General features: G+C 42.5%; 1 protein-coding gene across 3 annotated transcripts in view; it reads left to right on the top strand.

Annotated features, from left to right (window-relative positions):
• The window catches only part of stxbp5l (syntaxin binding protein 5L), a 140,847-nt gene that overhangs the window by 51,501 nt on the left and 63,464 nt on the right, over positions 1 to 25,882 (top strand). For all 3 annotated transcript variants that reach the window (XM_086219784.1, XM_086219783.1, XM_086219785.1), the window contains one exon: positions 21,617 to 21,698. In XM_086219784.1, the coding sequence (XP_086075910.1) occupies positions 21,617 to 21,698 (82 nt within the window). The remainder of the gene's footprint in view (positions 1 to 21,616; positions 21,699 to 25,882) is intronic.

Here is a 25,882-nt window from a genome sequence, read left to right as displayed (position 1 = left end):
ACAAGTGAGGATAAGATGGAGCAGGAGATTGACAGGTGGATTGGGGTGGCATCTGCAGTGATGCGGGTGCTAAACCAGTCTGTTGTGGTGAAGAGGGAGCTTAGCCAAAAGGCTAGGCTCTCAATTTACCGGTAAATCTACGTTCCAACCCTCACCTATGGTCATGAGCTTTGGGTAATGACCGAAAGAACAAGATTGCGAATACAAGCGGCCGAAATGAGTTTCCTCCGCAGGGTGGCTGAGCTCTCCCTTTAGAGATAGGGTGAGAAGCTCAGTCATTCGGGAGGGACTCAGAGTAGAGCCACTGCTCCTCCATGTCGAGAGGAGCCAGTTGAGGTGGTTCGGGTATCTGGTGAGGATGCCTCCTGGAAGCCTCCCTCGGGAGGTTTTCCAGGCATGCCCAACATGGAGGAGGCCCCGAGGCCGACCCAGGACACACTGGAGGGATTATATCTCTCGACTGGCCTGGGAACACCTTGGGATTCTCCTGTAAGAGCTGGTAAAAGTGGCTGGGGAGAGGGCAGTCTGGGCTTCCTTGCTGAGACTGCTGCCCCCGAGACCCGGACCCACCAGATAAATAGGAAGACGACAACGATTACTGACAATCCTACATTTAAATGTATCATATCTTTGTCATGGTAAAGTGTGGTTGTCACCGTGGGTCATTTTGGCTTCCACCACTTTCTGTGATGGTTTGGGAGGAGCGTGGCTAAAGAAGGAGGATATTTTTGTGGTTCTATATGGTCACTGACATCAGTGAAGGTTAGATATCAAGGTAAAGGATCAGCTGGTTGTGAAATGTTGTTTCTTTTGACCCCCTTGGGATAGAAATATCATTTGCGGTGGATTATGGGGTGAGTGGTTCCTTAAAATAATTATATACATAGTCTTGTACCTTCACCCATTTTTTTGTTCTGTTTTCCTACCTTTGGGCTTGAATCAAATATTCTGTCGGCATGATTTGTTTGTTTGCTGGTTGGCTTGGTTCCATGTTTAAAACTCTTTTTGTTCCCCAACACTTCAATAAAGTTAAAAAAATCCATTGATATTAACACTGGTTAAGTTACTGTTTTGACAATTTGAACCTGTCTCCTGCTGCTACATCTGACGTTTGGTAGAAGCAACACCCAAACACCACCCACCTCCTCCCTGAGGTTCATTGTTGTGTTTTGATCAAAGCAACCACCGGCTGCCCAATGACTACATTTCCATTGGCATCGTTTCTGTTGGGCCATCACATAAACATCTCATGCCACCGCAAAATGCAGATGTGGTCGGTTAAGACGCAGGATGTGAGATTCTCGCTTTGATAATACAGATGACCTGTGCTACTACCGCACCAGCTTTAGTTTCTTCAGTTGGCCAAGTATTAAAGTATTGGATCCCACAAAGAAATGAGAACTATGCTTGTGCATTTGTAAGAAATCATGGTTATCAAAATGTTCATTTTGTCATTTGAGGGTGGATGCATTGATAGTCAGATTTTGTGACTGTCTTGTTTTGAGCCACAAAGGAATACGCTTCTGTGTGGGTGGAACTGAAATTAATAAACATTTGAGTGTCAGTGATGCATATTAGAAGACAATATAACAAATATCACTTCCAAAGATTGCCCTTTTTGAAGGTTTCTATCTTTGCCAGTTAGACAATTTCAGGTTTGATACAGGTTACAGCAAAATATATACCTGCAGAATTTTTTTTTAAATTAGAATGTCTTGGATATCCTTTGGACTTAGCCTGTGTTTTAATCTATCAACAGGTCAGAATTTTTATCCAATAAATTATCTTTATCAAGGTTTAACTTGTGAATGGACAAGTCCATACACAGATTTATATTATAAAGTCAAATGCGTGTCTTTGGCATATTGTCAACACAGAGCAACTCTGTCTCCTCAAGGCTTTGTAAGACGTCATAGCCTCGAACTACTCCCTCTGTCACAGTCTGTCTGGACCGGGTAGATTTTTAGATTTGGACTTAAAAGTTTTGGATTCTTAAGATTTTAATATGGTTGCCTCAGTTTGGATATTTCTGATATAGAGCGTCTTGCTTAGCTCTATGCTGTACTTAGTTCCTGTTAAATTTCGTCACCACTTCCCTCCTGTCCCAATTGCTGTTTTCCCACCTTTTTTTTTTTAATGAATCAGCTGTGTCTCCTCTGTTAATCAGCTTCCATCATCCACAGCTCTGCTCCCAGTGTTACTCATCCAGTCAGCTCCTTCCCTGCCCTTCTGTTATCCCACTTGTTTCTTGCTGTGAGATTTAGTTTTGTCAGTTTTTTTATTTTCATTCTGTCTCAGCATTTAGACAGTCTCAGATCCTTTGCTTACCTTAGCTGCCTACAAACCACTTTTTTATTGTTAGATTTTGCAATAAATCCAGCCAGTTCTCCTGTTGCTACCTGCTACTGCTGAGTTTCTGCATTTGGGTCCATTTGCCTTCAACAAACGTGACACCATCATCCCCAATGGTCTTATAGAACTTATTTCTTGCAGATGTTTTTTCCTCAGTTTTCCTTAGGGCTGGCTTAGACCTGGTAAATATCCCTCATCACTTTTATTTAGACCGTAGTTGAAGTAGCTCCTCTGTGCCAATCTGTCGTTCATTACTTGGTTACAGTTAACTCTAGGGAGGAAGATGCTGCAGCTAAAATAATGAAAGTAATGGCGACATACACGCAAGAAGAGAAAGAGCTGCTTTGTCTTTGCAGTGTGGGATTATAAAGTAGTGGCTAGCACGCAACCTTATTTCAGTTACCTGTCTGCTCTGTCTCTTTTATTCACCATCAACACTCCATCACCTTTCATTTTTTGCAACATCCTTCTCTCCTGCCCAAACTCCCCTCCCCCTTTCACCTGTTCTTTTCACTTGCCTTCATTTGATTATGTTTACAATGGCCATCCCCATCCCCATCCCCATCTTCTCCCCTCACTGTCACCCCATTTCTGTTCATCCACGCACTGTCTCTCCCTGGATGAGGAGGCCCCGAGACAAGATGGACTACAGGTCATAATTGTGGTGCTAGCTTCGATAAAAACCTTCAGGCAGCTGAATCAATATCTTCTGTTGTCTGACTGCATTTTATCCAAAAAGAGTGACAGAGAAAATTGAGTTCTACTGGCTGCTGTGCTGGTTTTGAGCATGACATTTGTGTGTTTTCTTGAATCTGTGTGATTGTGAATGTGTCTCTCTATAGGCAATGAATGTACTTGGCAGGCTCGGCCACATTAGGACCTTCTGTTGCCATGCTTATTCTTTTGGAGCAGAAAATCTTTCTCTTGCTATTGTCTAACTTGACAAAGAGCTCAACTCTGCTATTTACAGGCATGGAATCTACAGTGCACACTCATAAAAAATTGAATAAGCTCTGTTAAAAGAATGCAGACCTTCCTCTGCTCATATATTGTTCATATAATATGATCGGCAAAATGTTGACTATGTTGAGAACCTCGGTTCATAGAGAGGTCAGATTAGAGGAAGCAAGCCACGTCTCATCATCTGTGGATGATGGAGGAGCTGAGATCTTGAGGAATTATGGTGTGTATTGAATTGAAAGGCAAAGGCTTACGATGGTTGCAGCCTTTATAATTGTCTTTTTTTCCGTTAAAGTAATACTTTACCCAAAAAGTGTATTTTGCCTTTAAAGTAAGCGTGTTGTTACTCTCTAAGACATTTTTCTTCCTGAAATACTCCTTTACTCCTTGGTGACTTTAGAGTGCAGAAAGGGTCAGCCATGTATATGCACCTTGAAGTTAATGATTACCTGTCACCACCAGCAGCTAAACTGCCCAAATTTCTTCTTACAAACTCTCAAATACATCATTTGGTATACTCCGACATCATTTTTATCCAGCCATATGCTCAGTACGGGTTTTAACATGGACAAGTGTGAATGAGATCTTAACACTTGACGCGCCAGCTGGAAGTGTTATGTAGTTTGTTTGTAGCTCAAATCAAAGTGTTTGTGGATTGCTGGGCACACAGCTGGATTTTTGATGAACATCATTTTAATTAAAGCCTGTCATTCTCTGTTGAGTTTTAGACTGTCAAGTGCATATTACTGTATCTATTTAAGCTCTATGTTTAAGATGAAACCACACCCACCTCATGACTTATGGTCAAAACCATTGTTGTAACAGACTTTCAAGCATCCTATTTCTTTTCTTTATCAGAAACTCTTAAAGCAATAGTGCACCACTTTGTCCATGCCTTCTGGCTGTTATTAGAAGCTGTTTACAGCACATGCTCAGTCGGGTCATATGCTCTGCCTGAGCCTACTTCACCATTACTGTAGGGATTGTTAAGTAGCAGATGAATTGCTCCACTCTTGGTTTGTTTGGTCTGGTAACATTTGGAAAGTCCATAGGAGCTGCTCAACAATTCCGTTCAAGTTAGCAGAGGGCTAACTGGAAGTATCCAGTAGCCAGCATCTGGTACCCATGCTCTGCCTACAGAACATGAACAGTAGTGTCCTCCTGGCAATGAGGGAATGTCCCCAGAGACCTGAACTATTCTGTGAAATGCAGAGAGATTTACCTGGAGGCAATGAGCTTAATGAGCATTGTGTGAACTCATTTAACAAGGCCTTGGCTGTAAGGAGCATTCATTTGTATGAAAATATGATGCACGATATTTTTAGGGTCCGATCACCTAATTGCAGTGACGCTAAAGTTTTCTGACGACTCTTGTTATCATACAGAATGGGCAGCTGACCTTTGATTTAGCATTAACACAGAGTGTCGTCTTTGGTTTCAATCTAGAATCTCCACAGAAGAGCCTCTGACTAATTAGTTTTTTGTTGACATTTCATAACATTGTTTTGTTGTGAAAAACCTCACTGATGCTCTCTGACACAATAACTATGACTGTTTATATATATTGTGCAACACTAGCTAATCCTGGAGGGCAGCTGGGCTTAGCTTTAGAGCTTCAGGGTGAGAAACTCAGACATCTGGAGGGAGCTCAAGAGTAGAACCACTACCCCTCCGTGTGGCTAATTAGGATGCTCCCCCCGCATTCTTCCTTTTGGAGGTGTTCCAGGCATGTCCAACTGGTAAGAGACCCTGTGGAAGACAAAGAACCTGCTGGAGGAAAATACACACACACACACAGACACACACACACACACACACACACTTATATATATGTATAGCTGGATCATCTGGCCAGGGAATGCCTCAGAATCTCCCATGAGGAGTTGGAATGTGTTGCCAGGGAGACTTGGTACCTGGTCCAGAGTAAGCGGTAGAAGATTTATGCGCTGTAAAGATGGATGTTTGGGTGGAAGGATGGACGATCATGAGTTGCTTTGTAAGGAGAGAAATCAAGACATTGGAATTCTGACAGCACTACTAACAAAGTCAGACTTCAAGCTGCAATTGTTCAAGTAGAGGATGAATGATGTATGATGAGATCAACATCGCCATAGACGCTCACTAGTGGAGGAAACCCTGTAGTGCAGACATGTTTCCTGCTTCTGGAGGACCAATTTTACTGCCTCAAAAGCAGGTTATCTGTGGGTTAATTACTCACTGAGCTGAGCTCATTATGATGCAGCCAAGAGTGCACAAATGGTGTGCAACCTGGGTGTGTAATTGCTGGTACACTGAAGACATTCTAACTGTGGCAGTTTGATGAAAAATTATATCCAAAACAAGATGTTAACAGAATTAGTAGCGGCTCTCTGAGGCAGGATGTAAGAACACAGGTTCTCGATGGTACTGCAGGTAATTGTCTCAAAATTAGAAAGGTGGCCGTCTCCAGGACTGTGTGCTTGAGGTTTGAGCCTCCTAGTAGAGATGATTATTGCAATCTCCTCATTTCTCTCAAAGTTTCCTCCTACTGCTTAAAACTTTAACGTGATATCTTCAGTATTTAAGTGCAAAATTGCAACGTCATGTACGCATGGACTGTGTGGGCGCTTACTTGCTATATTTGCTCATCAGGCAGCACAAAGTGGGAAATTCTGGGGTGAAATGGACTATAAATCACGTTTCATCTCATAGCTAACGAGCAGCTGGTGGCAGAGACAACTTTCTGAAGGAGAAATATTGTTTTAATTGTGCACGGAGACAAGGTGTGAATACTGTCAGAGATCGGTGTGTGTGTGTGTGTGTGTGTGTGTGTGTGTGTGTGTGTGTGTGTGTGTGTGTGTGTGTGTGTGTGTGTGATACATGTATGTCCTCCACATGATGTTTCATAATGATTCGGGACTTAAATTTTAACCCCAACAGACCATCAGCACATAATTACAGAGCAACGACACGCAACAATTGTTACTTTTGAAGGTAAATGAAACATTGGAAAGGAACACAGACTACTGGGGAAGGCAGACATTCTTTGTACGTTACAACAAGAATTCAATGATAAGACTTACAAAAAAATAATGAGAAAATCCAAAAGAGTGTGAAAACAATCAAAAAATATTAGAGAAAAATCTGAACAGGAGAGCAACTGGTTACACATAAAGTGAATCAATTGGGTCACAACTGAGCAGCTTGGTGGTAAATAAACAGGCCGGGTCACCCAGTCACACAGGTACAGCAGGAAAATGGTACAATGACAACAAATACAAATGTCCAACACAGGAGGGAGGAGCTCAAATCCAACAGTTACAGTCATAAACTTTATCTCATTCTTGCAATATAAAAGCAATTGAAGAATTTAAAAATGTAACATCATTTGCCAGACAAGTTGAAAAGGAGGTCATAACTGGATTATTGCCCACTGTTAATGTTCAAGATTAGACAGAGAGAGACAGCAAGAGAATTAGTGGGAACAAGACATATTAATTGCCTCAGCATTCCAGTGCTATTTTTTCAGAAGCTTAGTGTCTTCGACACACATGCTTATAGGCTTTGTGCTGTCGTTTAAGAACAGTTATATTTAAAGGACGTACTGAATATAAATTTTGGAGCATGCAAACATCATTGTAATTGCATTTATAGTGCATTTTTACAAAGTTCAGTCAAAATGGCATGAAATGTGCTGGGAATTGTAAAAGGACAGTGAAAAGTAATAAATGCTCGACTATTAAACAATGTGATAATCATTAATATGTTAATACATGACATTATAGTGCAGGATGGGAGATTAATCTTTCTGAAGCTGAATAGAAGGTGAGAGTTATAAGATATAATTATCACAAAACAACTGCCATAGTTATGACTGGTCTGAAGAAATTTAAATCTTGGCCTTTTAAAAAACCCCGATCTATAAAATGAAGCATTCAACAGCAGTTGTGCGGGTAGTAGACGTGCCTTAGCATTTTAATCACAATGATGTGAAACAGTCAAAAAGCCCATTACACGCAGCCATCTTTAAATTATGAGAGCCTGAGCGTGACAGATGGCTTCTCACACTGCTTAACTACATTTGATCCAATTTTATTGTCATTAACAAAATGTGCAAGTACATATATAAACAAAAGGAGGGCAGCACGTATGTAGCATAAAAAAACCCAGATAAAAACACAAGAACATCTGCATGTGCACCAACTGTAAATCTAAAGTATTCACACACAGGTGTGTATGAAGAGTTTTGTCAGTGACAGTTTTCGCGAACAGTACGATGACTTTGGTATCTGGAGTGGTATGAATTATGCAGATGTTATTAAATGATGAATTGTCTTATAATCTGTTACATTTATATCAACCTCAGCAATTCCTTTTTTTTGTGAGCATTTGTCTATAACATGGAAATAATATGAACAAGAGGGCACTCAAAGAGGACATGTCCCCATCAAAGCAATATGACATCATCAGATCCAGATTAATTCCAAAATCTAAGTGTTGTTAGATGTTATCATATCCTCACTTTTCAGTCCCTGCCTGAGTCAACAACCAGCATGAGGATGAGAAGTTTGGCTGTATTTTATCTACCAAGGTCAACAAGTCATGTCTGCAGCATCACCTGCCTCTCAGAGTTTAAGGCCATTTGACAAAGCAGCGGTTATGAAACATCATACAGTTCAAATGTACAGAGTTGTAAACAGTGTGTAGATACACAGCCAGCCTCCCACTCAAATAGACAAATACAGCATGCATGGGTGCACACAGTCACCCTGCATACACACTTTTCTTGCATCCACTCTGCGCCGAGATGTTTATACTCAAAGCTAAATTGCCCAGCCGTATTCCCCACCGCTCCAGCAGCATTATTAAACACACAAAACAGTTATTATACACCTCCCTTCTTACACACAAAGACTGATAGGAAATGAGAGAGAGATGGTGGGAGAGTAATTGTGATACATCCCAGAATGAAGGAGAGATTTTGAGCATGGATAGGGAGAGACAGAGGGAGGATGAGTGGATAGCATTAGCGGAGGACTTAGATTGAAAAACACAGTCTCATGTTGGGATCAATTTAGTCGAAAACCGCAGTGGTGTGGTTGAGAGAAATTACAGTGTTTGATCAGCTTTCAGTTTAAATGTCAGCCCTCTCAACTGCAAACCCGCTCTGGGATATTTTGACAAATACATGGATGTAGCATTTGTAAAACTAACCATGGGTTACCAGGCGCCACCATCTTAGAACCATCTTCTTGTCCAATACCGGGTCACAATGGCAGTGGTAACCCAGATGTTCCCCTTGCCAATAAATACACTGGGGAACCTGAAGCAGATGAGATGGATAATCCTTACCAGAAGGCCTGTTACCCGTCAGATGTCCCCAGAACACCTCCAACAGGAGGCGCTGTAGAAGCAGGCTTCCATGATGCCCCGAGCACCTAAATGCACCCAAGACAAGAAAAACCTGCACCATATCTCTAAGGCTAAGCCCAGTTACCCTGTTGACAAAACTTATTTTTACCATTTGCACTGTATGTGCAATCTCATGCTTCAGGTCAAATGGAAGGAGCGCTCATCACAGGGCTAACTTATAAAACAACAGAAATAATTATCGCAGTAGATATGTTTCTTCTTAAAGTAGAAATATAAAAATAGCACAAAATTAGAGTCAGAACGGGTGTTAAAGGACTGAAGAGAATCACCATGCTAATATCCAGCTGGTAAATTAGCAGCTTCCCCTTCTGACTCAGCTCCCTCTTCACCACAACAGTGCCGATCCACCTGTCTAAATCAAGCTCCATCTGACGTCATCTGTGAGCAAGACCCCATTAACTCACTTCCAACCTGGAGAGCAAGCTATGGTTTTCCAGATGAGAACCTCTGCCTCTAATTTGCAGCCACAGCTCTCGCTTTCGAGGCAGAAAATCCAAATATGGGCAAAGGAAGGCCTGTCAATCAAGTAGAAATGAATTTTCATGGATGCTCAAACTGAGCACAAATAAATCCACCCTCTCACATCCGTCAGTAGAACTAAAAGCACTTTAGCATCAGTGATGGTTGTTTGGGAATGGGCACTAATCCAAGTTAATGTGGCTTATAGTTTCACGACTCAGAGGAGAAAACACAGAGTTAGAGCTGATTCCTCATTAAGATTCCAGTATGACGTGTTGTTGTTACTGGACACGAAGTAAGTTTAAAAATTAGAAGAGAAAGTGTGACTGAAGTAAGTCCAGGTGGGAAAGGTTAATCCCATATTAAGCCTGAATTGCATCTCATTTTGTTGACAAACAGAACTATGGGGGATTTACAGACACGACAGTTAAGATGAATTATGTCATTTTCACATGGGAGCTTATTTCAATACCCCGAAAATTGTATGATTAAAAACGCCTCTATCATCAGCTGCCGCAATCATGCCATTTCATAATCATTGAGGTTTATCTCAGATGTAATTGTGTGAACTCCAGTGTGTCACCATACACAAGCACACAAACACACACACACACACACACACACACACACACACACACACACACACCAAAGTCACTTGATTATGTATTGCAGATCAACATTTCTTGAAAGACAAAAAGAAAAGAAAGGAAACCATAATAATTGTTGTCAAACCAATAATGACTGTGCGGGCCCACTATAATCAAAGTCTGTGAATTATTCAAATATTGGAACAGCTCTACTTATCACTAAAAACACATATTGTCTGGGCACTCAGGTGCTACAGCGACAGCCACTGTTTGGATTCTGTGTGTTTCCTCCAGCTCAGTAGGGCGTCCATACAGATGCAATTGGCCATGGCAGCAGGTGGGAGGTAGGCTTGCTTATCTTGCTCTGTGTGTGTGTGTGTGTGTGTGTGTGTGTGTGTGTGTGTGTGTGTGTGTGTGTGTGTGTGTGTGTGTGTGTAAAACAGTTACATTAAAATATATATACATAATAATAATATAATAATATATATATAATATAATAAATCCCAGACATTTATTTATCAGCTGCAGGGACAGGAGGAGCCTGTGTGCATGCAGGTGAGTCTGATGCAGCACCAGCTGGGCTTGACTGTCTGTGGGTCACACTGTGATTGGACAGCATCTTGAGACGACTACAGAGTCGGCCAGAGAACAAGGTCGGAATTTGGATGTTGGTGATGCAGACAGATGATGCCAATGACGACATGAAAGAGATCTCGGAGATCAAAGACATTAGTCAGACAGGGTTTGTCAGCTTATGAGTTTGGAATTTATTTCAGAAAATAATGATGTCAGAGAGGACATCAGTACATATGAGAATCCTTTTGGTTTCAATGTTCTCACACTTGTACATCCAGTGACAGGCAACAACCTGAGAGAGAGAGAGTTTGAAAGACAAATTGTGACCTGACCAATTCGATAAGACGCTTGATACAGATGGAGGTGGTTGCAGAAAACCAGGAGCTTAAATCCCTCAAGATGGCATTTCAGAAGCTTCAGGAAGAAATGCAGGAGCTGAGAGCTAAAGTCTTGACCCAGGAGGGAAAAAAACTATCTCTACAACTCAAACTGACGTCTGATGAGGTTATCCGGAAAAAGGAGGAAATGATGGTGCCCTACCTGGAGGAAGACCTCCACAAGAGAGACCTGGCTGTGGATGAGGACAGGACAAAAGTCAAGCACCTGGAGGGCAACATGCAGACTGTGCTTGAGAAGACTTGGACCAAGCTGCAACAAATAGACCAGGCTGTGGGTGAGCTCAGGACCAATACCAGTGAGCTGCAGACTGAGCTTGAACTGAAGGACCTGGCTTTGGATGAGGCCGGGACCAATACCAGGCAGCTGCAGACTGAGCTTGAACTGAAGGACCTGGCTTTGGATGAGGCCAGGACCAATACCAGGCAGCTGCAGACTGAGCTGGAAATGAAGGACTTGGCTTTGGATGAGGCCAGGACCAATATCTGGCAGCTGGAGACTGAGCTGGAATGCGAGGACCTGGTTTTGGATGAGGCCAGGACCGATACCAGGCAGCTGCAGACTGAGCTGGAATGCAATAACCTGGCTTTGGATGAGGCCAGGACCAAGATCTGGCAGCTGGAGACTGAGCTGGAATGCAATGACCTGGCTTTGGATGAGGACAAGCCAAATATCAAGCAGCTGCAGACTGATCTGGAAATGAAGGACTTGGCTTTGGATGAGGCCAGGACCAATATCTGGCAGCTGGAGACTGAGCTGGAATGCAAGGACCTGGTTTTGGATGAGGCCAGGACCGATACCAGGAAGCTGCAGACTGAGCTGGAATGCAATAACTTGGCTTTGGATGAGGCCAGGACCAAGATCTGGCAGCTGGAGACTGAGCTGGAATGCAATGACCTGGCTTTGGATGAGGACACGCCAAATATCAAGCAGCTGCAGACTGAGCTGGAATGCAATGACCTGGTTGTGGCTGAGGCTGGGACCAAGATCAGGCAGCTGCAGACTGAGCTGGAACTGAAGGACTTGGCTTTGGATGAGGCCAGGACCAATATCTGGCAGCTGCAGACTGAGCTGGAATGTGAGGACCTGGCTTTGGATGAGGCAAGGACCAATACCAGGCAGCTGCAGACTGAGCTGGAAATGAAGGACCTGGCTTTGGATGAGGCCAGGACCAATATCAGGCAGCTGCAGACTGAGCTGCAATGCAATAACCTGGCTTTGGATGAGGCCAGGACCAAGATCTGGCAGCTGGAGACTGAGCTGGAATGCAATGGCCTGGCTTTGGATGAGGCCGGGACCTATATCAAGAAGCTGCAGACTGAGCTGGAATGTAATGACCTGGCCTTGGATGAGGCTGGGACCAAGATCTGGCAGCTGGAGACTGAGCTGGAATGCAGTGACCTGGCTTTGGATGAGGCCAGGAGCAATATCAAGCAGCTGCAGATTGAGCTGGATTGCAAGGACCTGGCTTTGGATGAGGCCAGGACCAATGCCAGTCAGCTGCAGACTGAGCTTGAATGCGAGGACCTAGCTTTGGATGAAGCCAGGACCAATATCAAGCAGCTGCAGACTGAGCTGGAATCCAATGACCTGGCTTTGGATGAGGCCAGGACCAAGATCTGGCAGCTGCAGACTGAGCTGGAATGCAGTGACCTGGCTTTGAATGAGGCCGGGACCAATATCAAGCAGCTTCAGACTGAGCTGGAATGCGAGGACCTGGCTTTGGATGAGGCCAGGACCAAGATCTGGCAGCTGCAGACTGAGCTGGAATGCAGTGACCTGGCTTTGAATGAGGCCGGGACCAATATCAAGCAGCTTCAGACTGAGCTGGAATGCGAGGACCTGGCTTTGGATGAGGCCAGGACCAAGATCTGGCAGCTGCAGACTGAGCTGGCATGCAATGACCTGGTTGTGGCTGAGGCTGGGACCTATATCAAGCAGCTGCAGACTGAGCTGGAATGCAGTGACCTGGCTTTGGATGAGGCCAGGACCAAGATCTGGCAGCTGCAGACTGAGCTGGAACTGAAGGACCTGGCTGTGGATGAGGCCAGGACAAAGGTCAAGCACCTGGAGGGCCACCTGCAGACTGTTCTCGTGGAGGCTCGGACCAAGCTGCATCAAACGGACCAGGCTGTGGGTGAGCTCTGGACCAATATGTTGCAGCTACAGAATGAGCTGGAATGCAATGACCTGGCTTTGGATGAGGCCAGGACCAATGTCAGGCAGCTTCAGACTGAGCTCCAACAGAGAGACCCGGCTGTGGATGAGGCCAGGTCAGGAATCATGGAACTACAAGAACACCAGATGTTGGAAGATGAAGCTCAGGAAGAGCTGGGCACAGCAAGAAAAGCCCATCAATACCTGGAAATGAGGGCAGAGCCGGAGCACATCATAGTCACCGAGAGCAACGATCCGGGGTCCTCAATTGAAAGGATCAATCAGAAAAATGAGACGAAGAAGAAGAAGAAGAAGAAGAAGAGAAACTGGCTGTGGAGACTTTTCAGACGAGGCTTCAAATGACCACTGAATCACAAGCTGTTTCATTTATTGTTCATTGGAGAAACTTTTTTTAATAAAACAAAAACTGTTGAATCATTGAAGAGTCTGTGTATTTGCTTCATATTATTGCTGTTTGTTTTTGAAATAAAAAAAACAAAACAACAGTACATTATCAGTTTGTTTTTGTGTGTGTGTGTGTGTGTGTGTGTGTGTGTGTGTCCCTTAACATGAAAATTCTCAACAAATACCTCAACGCTGTCCTTACGTCCAGCATGTCTCTGAATTAGGCATTGTTTACCATGCAGTGTTTGGGGGGGCACAAGGACAGACCATGGCCCAATCAGCTGCTCCCGGCCACCTTGGTGGCAGACACCAGCGGAACACCCTCAGAGCTCTTGTGGAGTCGAAGCCAGCTGTTGTAGTGGCATGAGGGGAACCGACACATTGCCAAGCAGGTGTGTGTAATGTTTTGGTAGATCAGTGTAATTATGCTAACCATGGTTTATGGCTGTATGTGGGAATGGGCACGAGGCACGTGCAGGTGCAAGCAAGTACACACTAGAGGTTCATAAAGCAGAACCATGCGTATGCACAGCTTTTCTCATTTGATCATCCATATGCATATTTCTGTCCGTGAAAATACGCTGTTTATTCATGGAGCTACAGTGCACTTGTGTATATGTTGGGTGTGGAATTTCTGGTATAAGTTGATGCAAATACATTTTCCATGCACTTTAAAAGTTGTTTTTCAGTCAGATAATCCAGCATTGTGGAAAAGTCCGGAACTGTTAGGCTGCTCCTTGATTGAGGGGAAGATCATTGAACAAGCTTTTGCTCTCTGCTCTTAAACACTGTTATATCTAGTTTTGTGTACTTGTTTGCCTCTCTCTCTCTCTCTCTCTTTCTCACACACACACTCTCTTTCTCTCTCTCACACACACACACTCACACACAAAAAAAAAGCACAAAAACTTGCAAATATGTGTTACCACACAAATGAAAGTGTTGAATGACCTAAAAACACTGCGTAACCATGATGGGTTTGTCTGCAAGAAATATTTATATGCTATTCACTTACATAATCATCTGGTAGGAACATATGAACAAATTCAAATTTAGTTGAACATTCAGCCTGAAGAGTTCACACCGTTATAGATATTGTAAGCATTCCCTCCCTTCGTCAATTCTTGTCTCCAATTGTTTTGTCAGTAAGAAATACACACAGTAGAATGCTGGCAGAGCAGGAATGAAGATGCCATGGCTCTGATCAGTCAGAGAAAAGGTTTTATGGAACAGAAAAGAAATCCAACACCAACCTTTCTTTCCAGGTAATCAATTTGTCCTGCTTCATATTGTCCAGATGCCAAAATATTTATGGGCTGCCCAGCTAAACACTGGGGATGACCTTGCGGTAAAACTCTGTAAAGTTCATCACCTCCTCGTTAGGTATTGTCATTTGATTAATTGCTTTAATAAAAGATATAAATTATCATGGCTTTATGTTAACACTGTGTTATTATATGATAAGAAATGCTTGTTAATTCATATTGGTAAATGAAAACTGGCTTGCCTGCATGCGGCTGGGTGTACGTGCCGAACAGTGTTAATTTAAAACGATGATATTCGTTTGCTGTCACTCATCGACTTTTCTACGCAGAAATAGCTCAGCTGAAAGGACCAACAGTTTATTTGCATTCTCTGCCACGCTGGCAGCTGTACATTGTTTGGCTCCTGCTGTATATGGATGTAGGCGATTTCACCTTCGCGTCGGCTTTGTGTTTTGACAGCGTCTTGATTGTTTTGATGCGATCCCAAGTGTGATGTGAATTAGAATGTGATGAGTATAAAGACGTCTGTTGGACAGAGAAAGATGCAGACTGACAGAGGTGATTTAGGTCTGCCGCCAGCCCTTCCCTGAGTGACTCAGCCCCACTCATCACGTATTAATTTATTACCCGTTCATTTTAACACTGACCGCGATTGTAACCATTGTAACCACCACGTTATTGTAACCATGGCGACAGTATCATGTGTATTCATTTCTGTTTCTGCTCCTCTCATTTGCTTTGCCTGTGTTGTGGCACATGTGTACAACAAATTATTTTTTTTTCCTTTTTGCATAATAACAACTTGCACATGGCCTGTCATACCATCACATGCAAAATGATCCATTCAATCGGCATTGGATGGATGTAAAATACAATGGCTTGTCACAGAACACAGCCTGAATACGTGTTCTCATTGAATGTGCAAATATTCAGTGACGAAGACAGGCATACTCATCAACTCCATGAAAAATTGTACCGTTTAGTCTGAAAAATCAAAGTAATAAACAAAAAGGTCATGTAACTATTTATGAATTCTACATAACAGTACTGCAAAATGACATCATTCTGGTGGTAAAGCAGCAGTATTCAGCGGGTACCAAGCACAAGAAATGTGCATGGTCATAGCCAACAATTCCATCAGGCTGAGAGAGATCCAAAGTGCAATCAGAAACGACAGTCGTGTAGATGCATTTCCTGAAACTCTAATGTCATTATCAAAAGTGCAATTCCCAATAGAGTAAAAGACTTTATCATAAGGCTAATCTAAATAGTAACCACGTGCATCCAGATTCAGGCAACCTCTGTTACAGTGTCACCCATTGTTATCTTCTAATCATTATACACTCTCAAAATTCAGTATTCGAAGGAAAACTGGATGGACTTAGTGTTTCTGTCAATATAAAAAAAAAATGCCTTTGACATATAAACATTAGAGAGCATGTTAGATTCGATGCGGTCCATCTCACTAGGAGTCCCGTCTCTCCTCTCCTAGTAGGCCACAACACTTCATCAACGTCACACCTGAAGTCTTACCTTTCAGGGTTCAGAGCGGAAAATGCTTCTGGCATGTGGCAGCCACCTTTGGCAGTCCATAAATGTGATGTCCTCACAACCTGCAGTCACTGCGTCTAGAAAAGATAACTGGTTATGGAGCTGACGGTCATACATCGTCCACCTCCATGCTGAAAGGAGAGCTGCATTAATCAGCCTGACTCAGCAATGCTCAGGCTGTAGTCTATGATAGCAGCGTTTGATGTATTCACGCCTTCTTTCCTCTCCCACCTGCAGTGCCACCTCACATTTGGACACTTCTTGTGCCACTGCTTGATATAATCATCCATGCTATAGAAGCCATTCCACCAAAGTTAATTCATATATAGCTTCACAAGACTCTAGAATTGTCTTTTGTCTGAGATGAGGGTTGTCCTGACTGAACTGGAATGAGCCTATCACACATTAGTGGCTGACTCTTCATAACGCACTCAGAAGCAGGTTTATTCATTCCTCTCAAGCACACAGACAGAGGCAGAGACTCAGAGAAACCACAGTTGCATGTTTTCATGCACTCTTTTAGATGCAATTTCACTCTCCAACTGCTGCCAGCTGTCCATGAGCTGCCTGGTCCAATGAGCTGGTTCTGAATCAGGAGAAGGTTTTGCACTTAGAGAGCATGCAGGAAATCTGTATCCTTCATGTGTGGTTTCAATTGTGGATTGAATCACATGCTTTGTTCAGATTTCCATTTTTATTTTTGGTGGTTCAATTGATTTCAGTGAGTGAAAAAGGAAAGATAAAGGAAAAGGCTGAATAAAGTCTGTGGGTGTCCTTGAATTCTTGCAGCTACGGTTGACTTGGATACGCACTGATAGGCAACATGTGGTAAAACAGCATTATGCATGCATGGTCTCTTCGTGTAACCTTGATTGGAACATGTTCCAGGTGCTAGGGTAGAATTAAAATACACCACTCTAAGCCCAGTCCTTTCAGTGAGAGCCCTGATGGCAGCCTGGCGGGGAAGCTGAGGTTGTTGGAACCGTTAAAAACTCAGAGGAAGAATTCAAAGATACTGGGACACGGGTACAATGAATGCTCCAAGAAACAGAGTTTACACGGACAGCAGTATTCCAAAATGAACCTGAGTATGACAACAGTCCGAATAACACGCTGCCATACAAATGGGATTTTCTAATCACTTTCATTTGTGTATCATCATTATCACTGACAGTGAAAATCAAATTAAGACATACAAAGTATTCCAACCTTAAACCTGAAACACGCTGGGTTCGTCTTCACGTTTAACGTGAGCATAGCGACGGACTTTACTGTCAATAATCATTGTAGATGAATTCAACTGGAACAACCACAGTGACCATGACTGTTGTGGAGACGTACATGTAACCATGCAACACATCTTTACTTTTTCCTCAGTGTCTATTTTTCTTCTATCATGGCACAACAATGAGGCACTCTTGGCATTTTAAATGACAGAATCTGCATAGAAACGGCTATGTTTATGCTGCGGGGTGGCCAGAAAAGAGGAGCCTATGTGGCTGCTTTCAAATACAATTGATGGAACGAGTTAAGGACATTGCCATTGTGATTCAAATGTAAATTGCAGTATTTGTGCATTATTCAGCCACACGTATAGCAGTCAGACTGCTTGACAAAGCGGTTGCTGCTTCCAGTGTCTGACCGTTGTGAACTTCGCTTGAATCATGATGTTTGGCATGATTTGCAAGAAAGCAAACAGAAATATGACACAGTGACAACAAATTCTGAAGGGAAAAACGATGTAGAACACACCAAAATAGAAACTCTGCAAAGTTGTTACTACACATTTAATAACACAAAATAAATACTTCATTAAAATGCAAATTCTGCTATATTTTCCGTGCAGTCAGGTAGCTGAACTCAGAACAAACAGATCCTGCCCAATGTTGGAACTCCGACTTCAATGTTCTGTTCCATTCCATTTTCCTTGGTTTAAGGTGGTTGTTTTCCTCGGGTTGAGGGTACAGTGGAGTGCAGCGTTATTCTCAGGAGGTGACGAGCTGATGGCAGGCAGCTGAGATTGATGAGGCACCGCAGGACAGGTATGCGGGTGAACAGAGAGAGAGAGAGAGAAACAACAGGACTCCCCTCATTGTCAGAAACCTGCAGGACATTTTATGAGAAAGCACTCACAGTCAAGCTTAAAAAGTATAACACTTAATATTTAATAGCTATTTTGAACCATGAATTTTATCATTTGAATACTACTAATACTTATTCTACTTGGACAGACTTTCTTGGGTTCATTTTGAAGTGGGAACAGAGTTTTATTTTTCTCCCTAGAGCATCTGAGATCTGCATCGTGGTTCATGGCTGTTGTAGACGTGTTCAGTCGGTGTAGCAAGACAGTTAGGTGTTTCTGCCTCAGTGGTTTCACTGTTGAGTTTCACGCTGAAATCAGATGTGCTTGCTCTCATTATCAGTCTGTTGCCTCTTGGGTTTAGCCCTCTGGCATATCTGCTAGATGTAAAGAAGAAGGAAAAAAATGCCTGTGTTGTTTATATGGAATATCAGGTTTCCTTAGCAGTGCCAACAATTCTTTTTTTTTTCCAGAATCACCTTTTTCCCACAGTTCCATTTCATTCATTCCTGTCTTCAAATCTCACCTCCACTCATGTTTGCACTGACATTCAGAAACAGCAGAAAAATCAATATCTCTTTTCCTTCCCCCTCTCAGCTGTACTTTACCAAGTCGCAGCAGGTCTGTTCTCTGGCCTCCTACACTCCACGGTTACTCATTTTGCAATTCATTAGAGCTGTACACATTTTGTTCTCAATTTCAGGCAACAGGCAAAAAAAAGAAAAAAGTGATTGCAGCTCATAAATGTTACATAATCACTTTGCCCTGAGCTGTTTTCAAGGTGTCATGGGTAGCCATTAATGCCAAGTGAGGTGGAGAGGAAATTCAGTTTAAAGGCAAAAATGGAGAGCAAACCAGCAACTTCAGCAGCACAACTGCATTTGATATGCAGCATAATCAGAACGGGGGGGACCGGGGCTTTTAGAACCAGATCCTCATTTCTGCCTGTTTACATATAATGTCTTTTCCCTGTTCTATTGTGACACAAATTCATTTAAATAAAAATGCTGCATACTGTAATATCCTGTCTAAGACATGATCTGATTTTAAAATTAACCAACAGTTAAATGTGCATCAGTCAGTTTTCCCAATGTGCAGTATTGCTCCATGCTAATATTGCATTTACATTGTGTACTCTGGACAGACTATAGGCTGTGGTGGCCGGATTTCAGAAGTGAGTGCTGGATGTCACAACCTAACCTGAGGTGCCTTCACGTGACGAGAGATTTGCTCGTCCCTCTCTGAGTGGTCAGGTGAGTTAGAATAGTGATGCGGAAGAGAAAGGGAGGGATACCTCAGCAAAGCTCCTCAATGTTTCCAGGCAACAATGAGATAAACAGCTAAGTTGCATTTTGCGTTGAGTTTAGCCAGGTTTGTAAACAAATGGCAAAAATGCTTGTGGCACATCCTCCACCAGGGACTTCATTTAGGAATTTCCCTTTGCTCCTAATGTTTGAAAAGACATGAGTGGTTTAGAGCGGACTGGTCGTATTCACCAAAAATGTACAAGTAGAAGTGGAACATCGAGCAGAGTGCAGTGCTCACACAATACCTTTCACACAGGTGAGAACAAAATAAACCTCACTAATGGCTGCAATTCACTCTTCAGAGGAGTGTGTCGATAACTAGTGCATTGCCTAGCAACAAAGTTTTGCTTGTATGTCAAGCCATCAAGCTGTGTGCACCAATTGTGCGGGCTCTCCTTTCCTGTAATGTGTGTGGTTGTGGGATGCAGTTGAGAGGAGTTGTTAAAGTTGTTACATCTCTGTGTTTTTTGGTTTTTTTTTTGCCATTAGCCCTCCTGCTACTTTTTAGGCAGTCTTGCCTTGGTGGTATTCTAGACTCTTGACCTTTTCCTGCAGACTCTATGAGTAAATGTTTGTGTCATCCTTGTTTCTGCCTCTTTTGACTCTGAACAATCTTTGTTCCCCACATTTGTAAAGTCTCGTAGCACATTTAGAACATCAAATCTACACCTGGTCCAGAATACAGTACCATGAATAAAAAATACCAGCCATCTGGATTACTGTGAGCTGCTATGGTAATCCAAACATCATGACCACTGACATCTTTTTCTCGATTTCTTCCAAAACGATTAGCTCAGAATGAGTCAATCAAACTTTGCTAGGTGTGCACGGCCTGCCCCTGGAGACAGATAAGCCAATCATGCTTATCTTTCAGTGCACTGAGGGGACTTTCGGGTACTCCGGAACACATGGAGTATGTTTACATGTTTCATTAGTCTAAAAGACACTGATTCCAGAGTGGTTTATGTTTAGCACAAACTCTGTATCAATAATTTTAAAGGAATAACGATGATGTTTTAAGAAGACGGTTGAGCTGTAAATGCTGTAACCAGAACTGGATGACAAGTAGAGATTCTTCATGGCAGTTGTTTTTTTAGCCGTAAATTTTGTGTTTGTCTCCCTTCCGATATAAAAGATGGGATTGTCTATTTAAAGTGGTGATTAGTGGTGTCGTGTCCCTGTGTTTACAAAAGCAATATATCGTTCAAGGTAACCCTGAGGATTTTATAAGGCACGCACCTATTTATCAGCCCTAATGTTATCAGATGGTGTTACCTTGTTGATTGCAGTAAATAAAATCGTGCTGATACTCATCTCTTCATGTGACAGAAGGTTAAGTTAAAGACTTGGAGAGTTCATGCCAATGGGAAGATGAAAGGACTTTAAAACTCTTCTGTTATTAGTTTTATTATAAATATTTATTATTTTCCACCACCAGCTTCAACTGTAACAGCTGTTCATCAGTAGTATTTGTGATATTTAATCCTCTTTCCTTGATATAAACGGAGAAGACAACATTTCAGACACGCCTTCATTTTTGGAGCAGGCTTTTGTAGATGTACCAGGAATTCATTTAGACGGTTGGCCACTTTGTCAATTTAAGAGAAAGTTGATTCTGATAGTGGGATGATGTGTTAGTTCCTTTTTGAGTCAGTGCATGCAAGCCAGGCAGACACAGTTTTGGCCCTTCGCCTGTGCTTGCATGCATGCTTCACCATGAACTTTACTACCCTGAGGTAGAGGAGGAGGCACAGTAGGGGCGGTGTCAGCAATCATCAACCATCACGGTGCAGTTTTTTTCAAAGTCACTCATCCTGTATAACCGGATGTGATGGTGCACCACCGCAGCTGATGTGGTGCCACTAGCCTGTTGGCGCGCATGAACTGTAGCTCTCTGTGCAACTACAGCCGATTTAAAAACGACGCTTTTGTAAAACCAAAGTAGTATTATGAATGTGAAATCAGTTTATGAGTCAGTTTGCCCAGTGCCAAAGTTCTGTCATTAAACCCCCAAGCGTTGATTCTGGTTGATGCTCTTTTGAATGTGTTGAGGTGACGATGGACCTAAAGCACACCTTTTGTATGGACCCTTAACTGTGAGGTCATCAGACTGGGACGACCCGGGGTGGACTGCTACTGTCAGCATGAGAGTGGATCAGCTGTTCTTCAACTGCAGTTCCTCATCAATGAGGTAAGAAAAACCTTAGTAAAATGATGTCATGGTTTCGTGAATTATTTTTCCCTAAATGTGTTTGAGTATATTGAACCACATGTTACCTTGCCACTATTTTGCTGTTTTGTTGTATTGACACAGTCACGGTATAATGATATTAACCTGATTAAGACAATATTAAACAGAATTTTTTAACTACCTTAACCTTATTAAGACCATAGTCGGAGTACACGATAATCGCAGTAAGATGTGGAGTGTTCTGACCTTAGTTGGGTTTTTGAGGTACGTCGTAGGAAAGTGTACACCTGAAATCTACGCTGACGCAGCTTTATGTATTTGCTGAGCAGCAGTGGCCTCTGTTGGCGTCATGTGGTAAATACAGTTTACTGGTGCATTCAAATCAGCAGGTAAGAGTCTTGTTTTTGTGTGATTTCTTTTAACTTGGTAGAGCCTCATCAAACTGATATTGAAACTGTTGCGCCGGGGTTCTACTGGGCACGTGGACGCTGTGTTCTGGCTGCATCACGGTGACCTGTTGACTGATGTAACATCGATGTCGAGTTGGGACATATAGGGTCAGTTCCGCACTGGGAGTTTTATTTTCAATCCACCCATCAAAAGTGGACTGCTAGTTTATATTTAGTGGAGTGCTGAGTCATCTGAACCGCTGGAATCAGCGGAAGCACAGAATTGTCTAGAACGGTCAGGGACTGGACGGACCCCGGAAATGTTGGATAATATTGCTGTAAAATTGAGAGCGTTGTCTTCGAGCCCTGAAAAACATTTTCCCTCTCTTGTGGCTTTTCTACTGACTAGCCTGCTGTGTGGGCATTCTGTACACACAGAAGATTTTCAGTTACAGCAGTTTCAACGCATCACTGCAGTTTGGTGTTTTAACAAACTGTTCAGGTGCCAAGAGAACACTGTTGTTGGTTTTTTGTTTATGGCACTTCTGACAAGTCCTCCACTCTTCAACTGTCTCTTTCTGTCTAGTTAATCGTTTGTTCTGCCCTAATCTTCTCAGTCTCCCTCCTGTCCCCTCTCTGGTTCTCTTAAATCCCACTGGCTCTCTCAGCCCACTTTTCCAGCACTCACTGACCCACTTATAGTGCGTCTGTGGCAGAGAGAGGTGGATGGACCTGATGAGGGGTATTCATATGACCAGTAATCATTTTGCGTACACTGGTGTTTTAAGTGAGTATTGTGTTGTGAGCACTCCTGGTTACTGGAAGTGTTTTGGCCTTGAGCTGGTTCAGTAACACCACTGAGGCACGGAGGAACACATAGGACAGCAGTAATGTTAGATGTCATGTTATCAGAGTACATTTATATAGTTAGTTACCAGTAAGACTCATTGCATTCTGGGTGTGAAGACCCCCCCACCCCCCACCCCGCATGACTTCATCAGTGTTGCAGCAATGTTCATGTGATTTGAACAAGCTAGCACTTAAATTTCAAACTCCAACACATCAACATTGTGAATTTTAGAAAGTATTGATTTATTGGTCCCCATAACATTTGGGAAAGCCAAGCAATCATTTATTTAACGTTATGTTTCCTCATCATAAACAACAGATGCGTGAAGGAGGGAGACTGAAGCGAAACTAGATATCGGCCATTGGATCGAGATATTAAAAAAAACAGCTTAAGATCTGCAGAAACCGATGATGTCATTAAACCTTAGCAGTTTTATTTCTAGACTGCGGCATCGTTTCACATCAGCCTCTGTGCATTCACCAAGTACTTCTGTTCGTTTTCATGTGTGTGCTTGTGTACGTACATGCTCCCACTGGTTTTATATCACTCACAGTGACGCTGTGATTACAGCCCAGGGTGACTAACCAGTGTGTCTCCTCCCATCGTTTTGCTGAGTGACTAACGGCAGAGCTGGACATCAATGCCCTCTCATGGATTCAGTGGGTGGGCTGTTGCCCGACCCGCTAATGGTTGTATTTTCACAGCGGCCTCTTCACTTTTAATTTGACTTATTGACATATTTCTATTAGCAGTTCGAAGCCACCAAGGAGGCCACTTCTTGCAGGTGCCTGTGAATAATGAGGCTTTGTGTATATTCATGCCTTCGATTTATCTCAAGTCACACATTTCAACAGTCATCATGTCAATCACTGTGTTACAAACTCACAACCCATATCATCCGAAGAAGCCTCTCTCTCTCACTCCGGAGGAGAGTTACATTTCTTGCTATTACTGTCTCAGCGGAGGATATGAATGGGCTAATTATTATGTTTGCCTCTTCTGAATTCATTATTTTGCTTAATGAATAAAACATCTAAAGAGGATGAGGGGGCTGCTGATCGTTCGTGTCGCATGAGGTTCGTTCGAGGTGGGTGGGATAGACTGCTACTGGAAGGTGGAGGAGATGAGGAGGATTGTTGTGCAGTGCTGAGGACTAGACTGAAGGATGGAGCAGCACGACGATCTTTTCCCACATTTTAGTTTAATATTCAAACTGTTTTATTTGCCTTTTCACAAACAGATGTATAGAAACAGCTGCCTCCACATTGGCACACAAACATCGCATAGAATGAGAGATTTCACTGCTTTAAAGTCCTGAAGAGTTCTATTTTGTTAACTGAACACAACTGACAAGGTGGAAATCCTCTGACAAATCTGTGGGTGAAACCCAGAAATCGATCTCAAATGAAAATCCATACTTAATAGCAGAACATCTGATCCACACAATGTCTGACCAGATCAGCAGGTGTTCTTTTTGATCAAATCCATGTAGAAGCGAGCATGGTAGAATGTTCAAATTGTGGCCCTGAAAAGAAATTCCTCCGTCTCTAACGCTTTTTGACATTTCAGCATTTAGACGTATGTAAGGGAAACCATCAGTTTAGGCTGACCCGTTGGAATATGAAGATAAACGAATCCATTTCTTCATGTTTTCTTTTTAAAATCCCTCACAGCTCGAATTATCGATGTAATTACTGTGCATATTTTACCTTTGCCCTGTCCCCTCGCCTTGGTTGCTACCAGGATAATCATATCATAATGGAATTGAGAACCCGGCTCTCACCTTGTCTGCATCTCATATTCTCCCCCATCTGATGATTTCTTCATTAAGTGCCACTCGCTTCCTCTCACACAGATTCATGCTGTGCTCCTGCAGGGTTCCTCTTTCCCCCAACGCGGTGGCCTTGTCACTCTAGCTGACAGCTGAAAAATCAAGCCAATTTTATCTATGTTTGTATAAGACTATACAAATAGAGACGCTCTAGAATCATTCTCTTTCGATTGATTTACCTGAGACACAAATCCCCACGAGCAAGCATTTTTGTGACATTACTGAGGTAAGGTATTCCTGGAACGGGCAGAAACGTCGAGCAGTGTGACTGAAAACAACTTTTGACAGCATTTAAGAAAAGAAATTAAGCCACCAGCTTTTTAATTGATAGTTTTGTTGTTGTTGTTGTTGTTGTTTTTTACCTTTGCAAACCTTTGGAGGTACCGAGAGAGAGAGAGAGAGAGACGATCATTTCTCCATGACAGTTTACTCAGTTTTGGTCGCAAGTTTTAATCATGTTTATTTTTGCCTTCCAAACAGTACAGTTTTTATATTGTGAATGAAATATAAAACACTGGCTTCATAATTGAAGAATTCATAGCAGAGCTCTCCTGATGGACTGGATTATATAATTATCATTATTATTATTATTATTGTTATTACACAGATGCACACAAGGAAATGGTCAGTTAATTGTACCAAATGAGTGCATTATTTCCTTCATCCATCCATCCATCCATCCATTTTCTTCTGCTTATCCTGTTAAGGGTCGTTGGGGGGCTGGAGCCTACCCTAATCTCTCACAATATCAGACATCCAGAGTCAGTAGATGTCTTTTTATTTTATTTTATTTCACTTAAAGTTATAAAGATGTAACATTGCTTTTAGAGCAAAGGCTCCAATGAGCAAATAACATTCATCAATATGGAAATCAGTGGTAAGCATTCCATCCTACACTGTAGAGTTTTTAATCCCGTGATTAAATTTGTAATCTAAAGCTAATTCTTCCCTGGGCTCCAGTCTTTACCGTGACACCCTCGTAGCAAAGCCGTCTTGGGAATTTCACTGTAATTACATTCCGCTCTGCTTAGAACAACCAGCCATAGCTGACATTGTTTGAGGAGGATTTAACATTTTCTTTTCACAGTTTCCTTTCAGTTTCACGTGTTTTGGG

The sequence above is a fragment of the Aulostomus chinensis genome, chromosome 12 (genome assembly GCF_037954235.1).
Source record: "Aulostomus chinensis isolate RoL2024-O1b breed Wild chromosome 12, RoL_Achi_v1.0, whole genome shotgun sequence".
NCBI classification, from domain to species: domain Eukaryota; kingdom Metazoa; phylum Chordata; class Actinopteri; order Syngnathiformes; family Aulostomidae; genus Aulostomus; species Aulostomus chinensis.
This window is presented reverse-complemented; position numbering and strand designations above follow the sequence as displayed.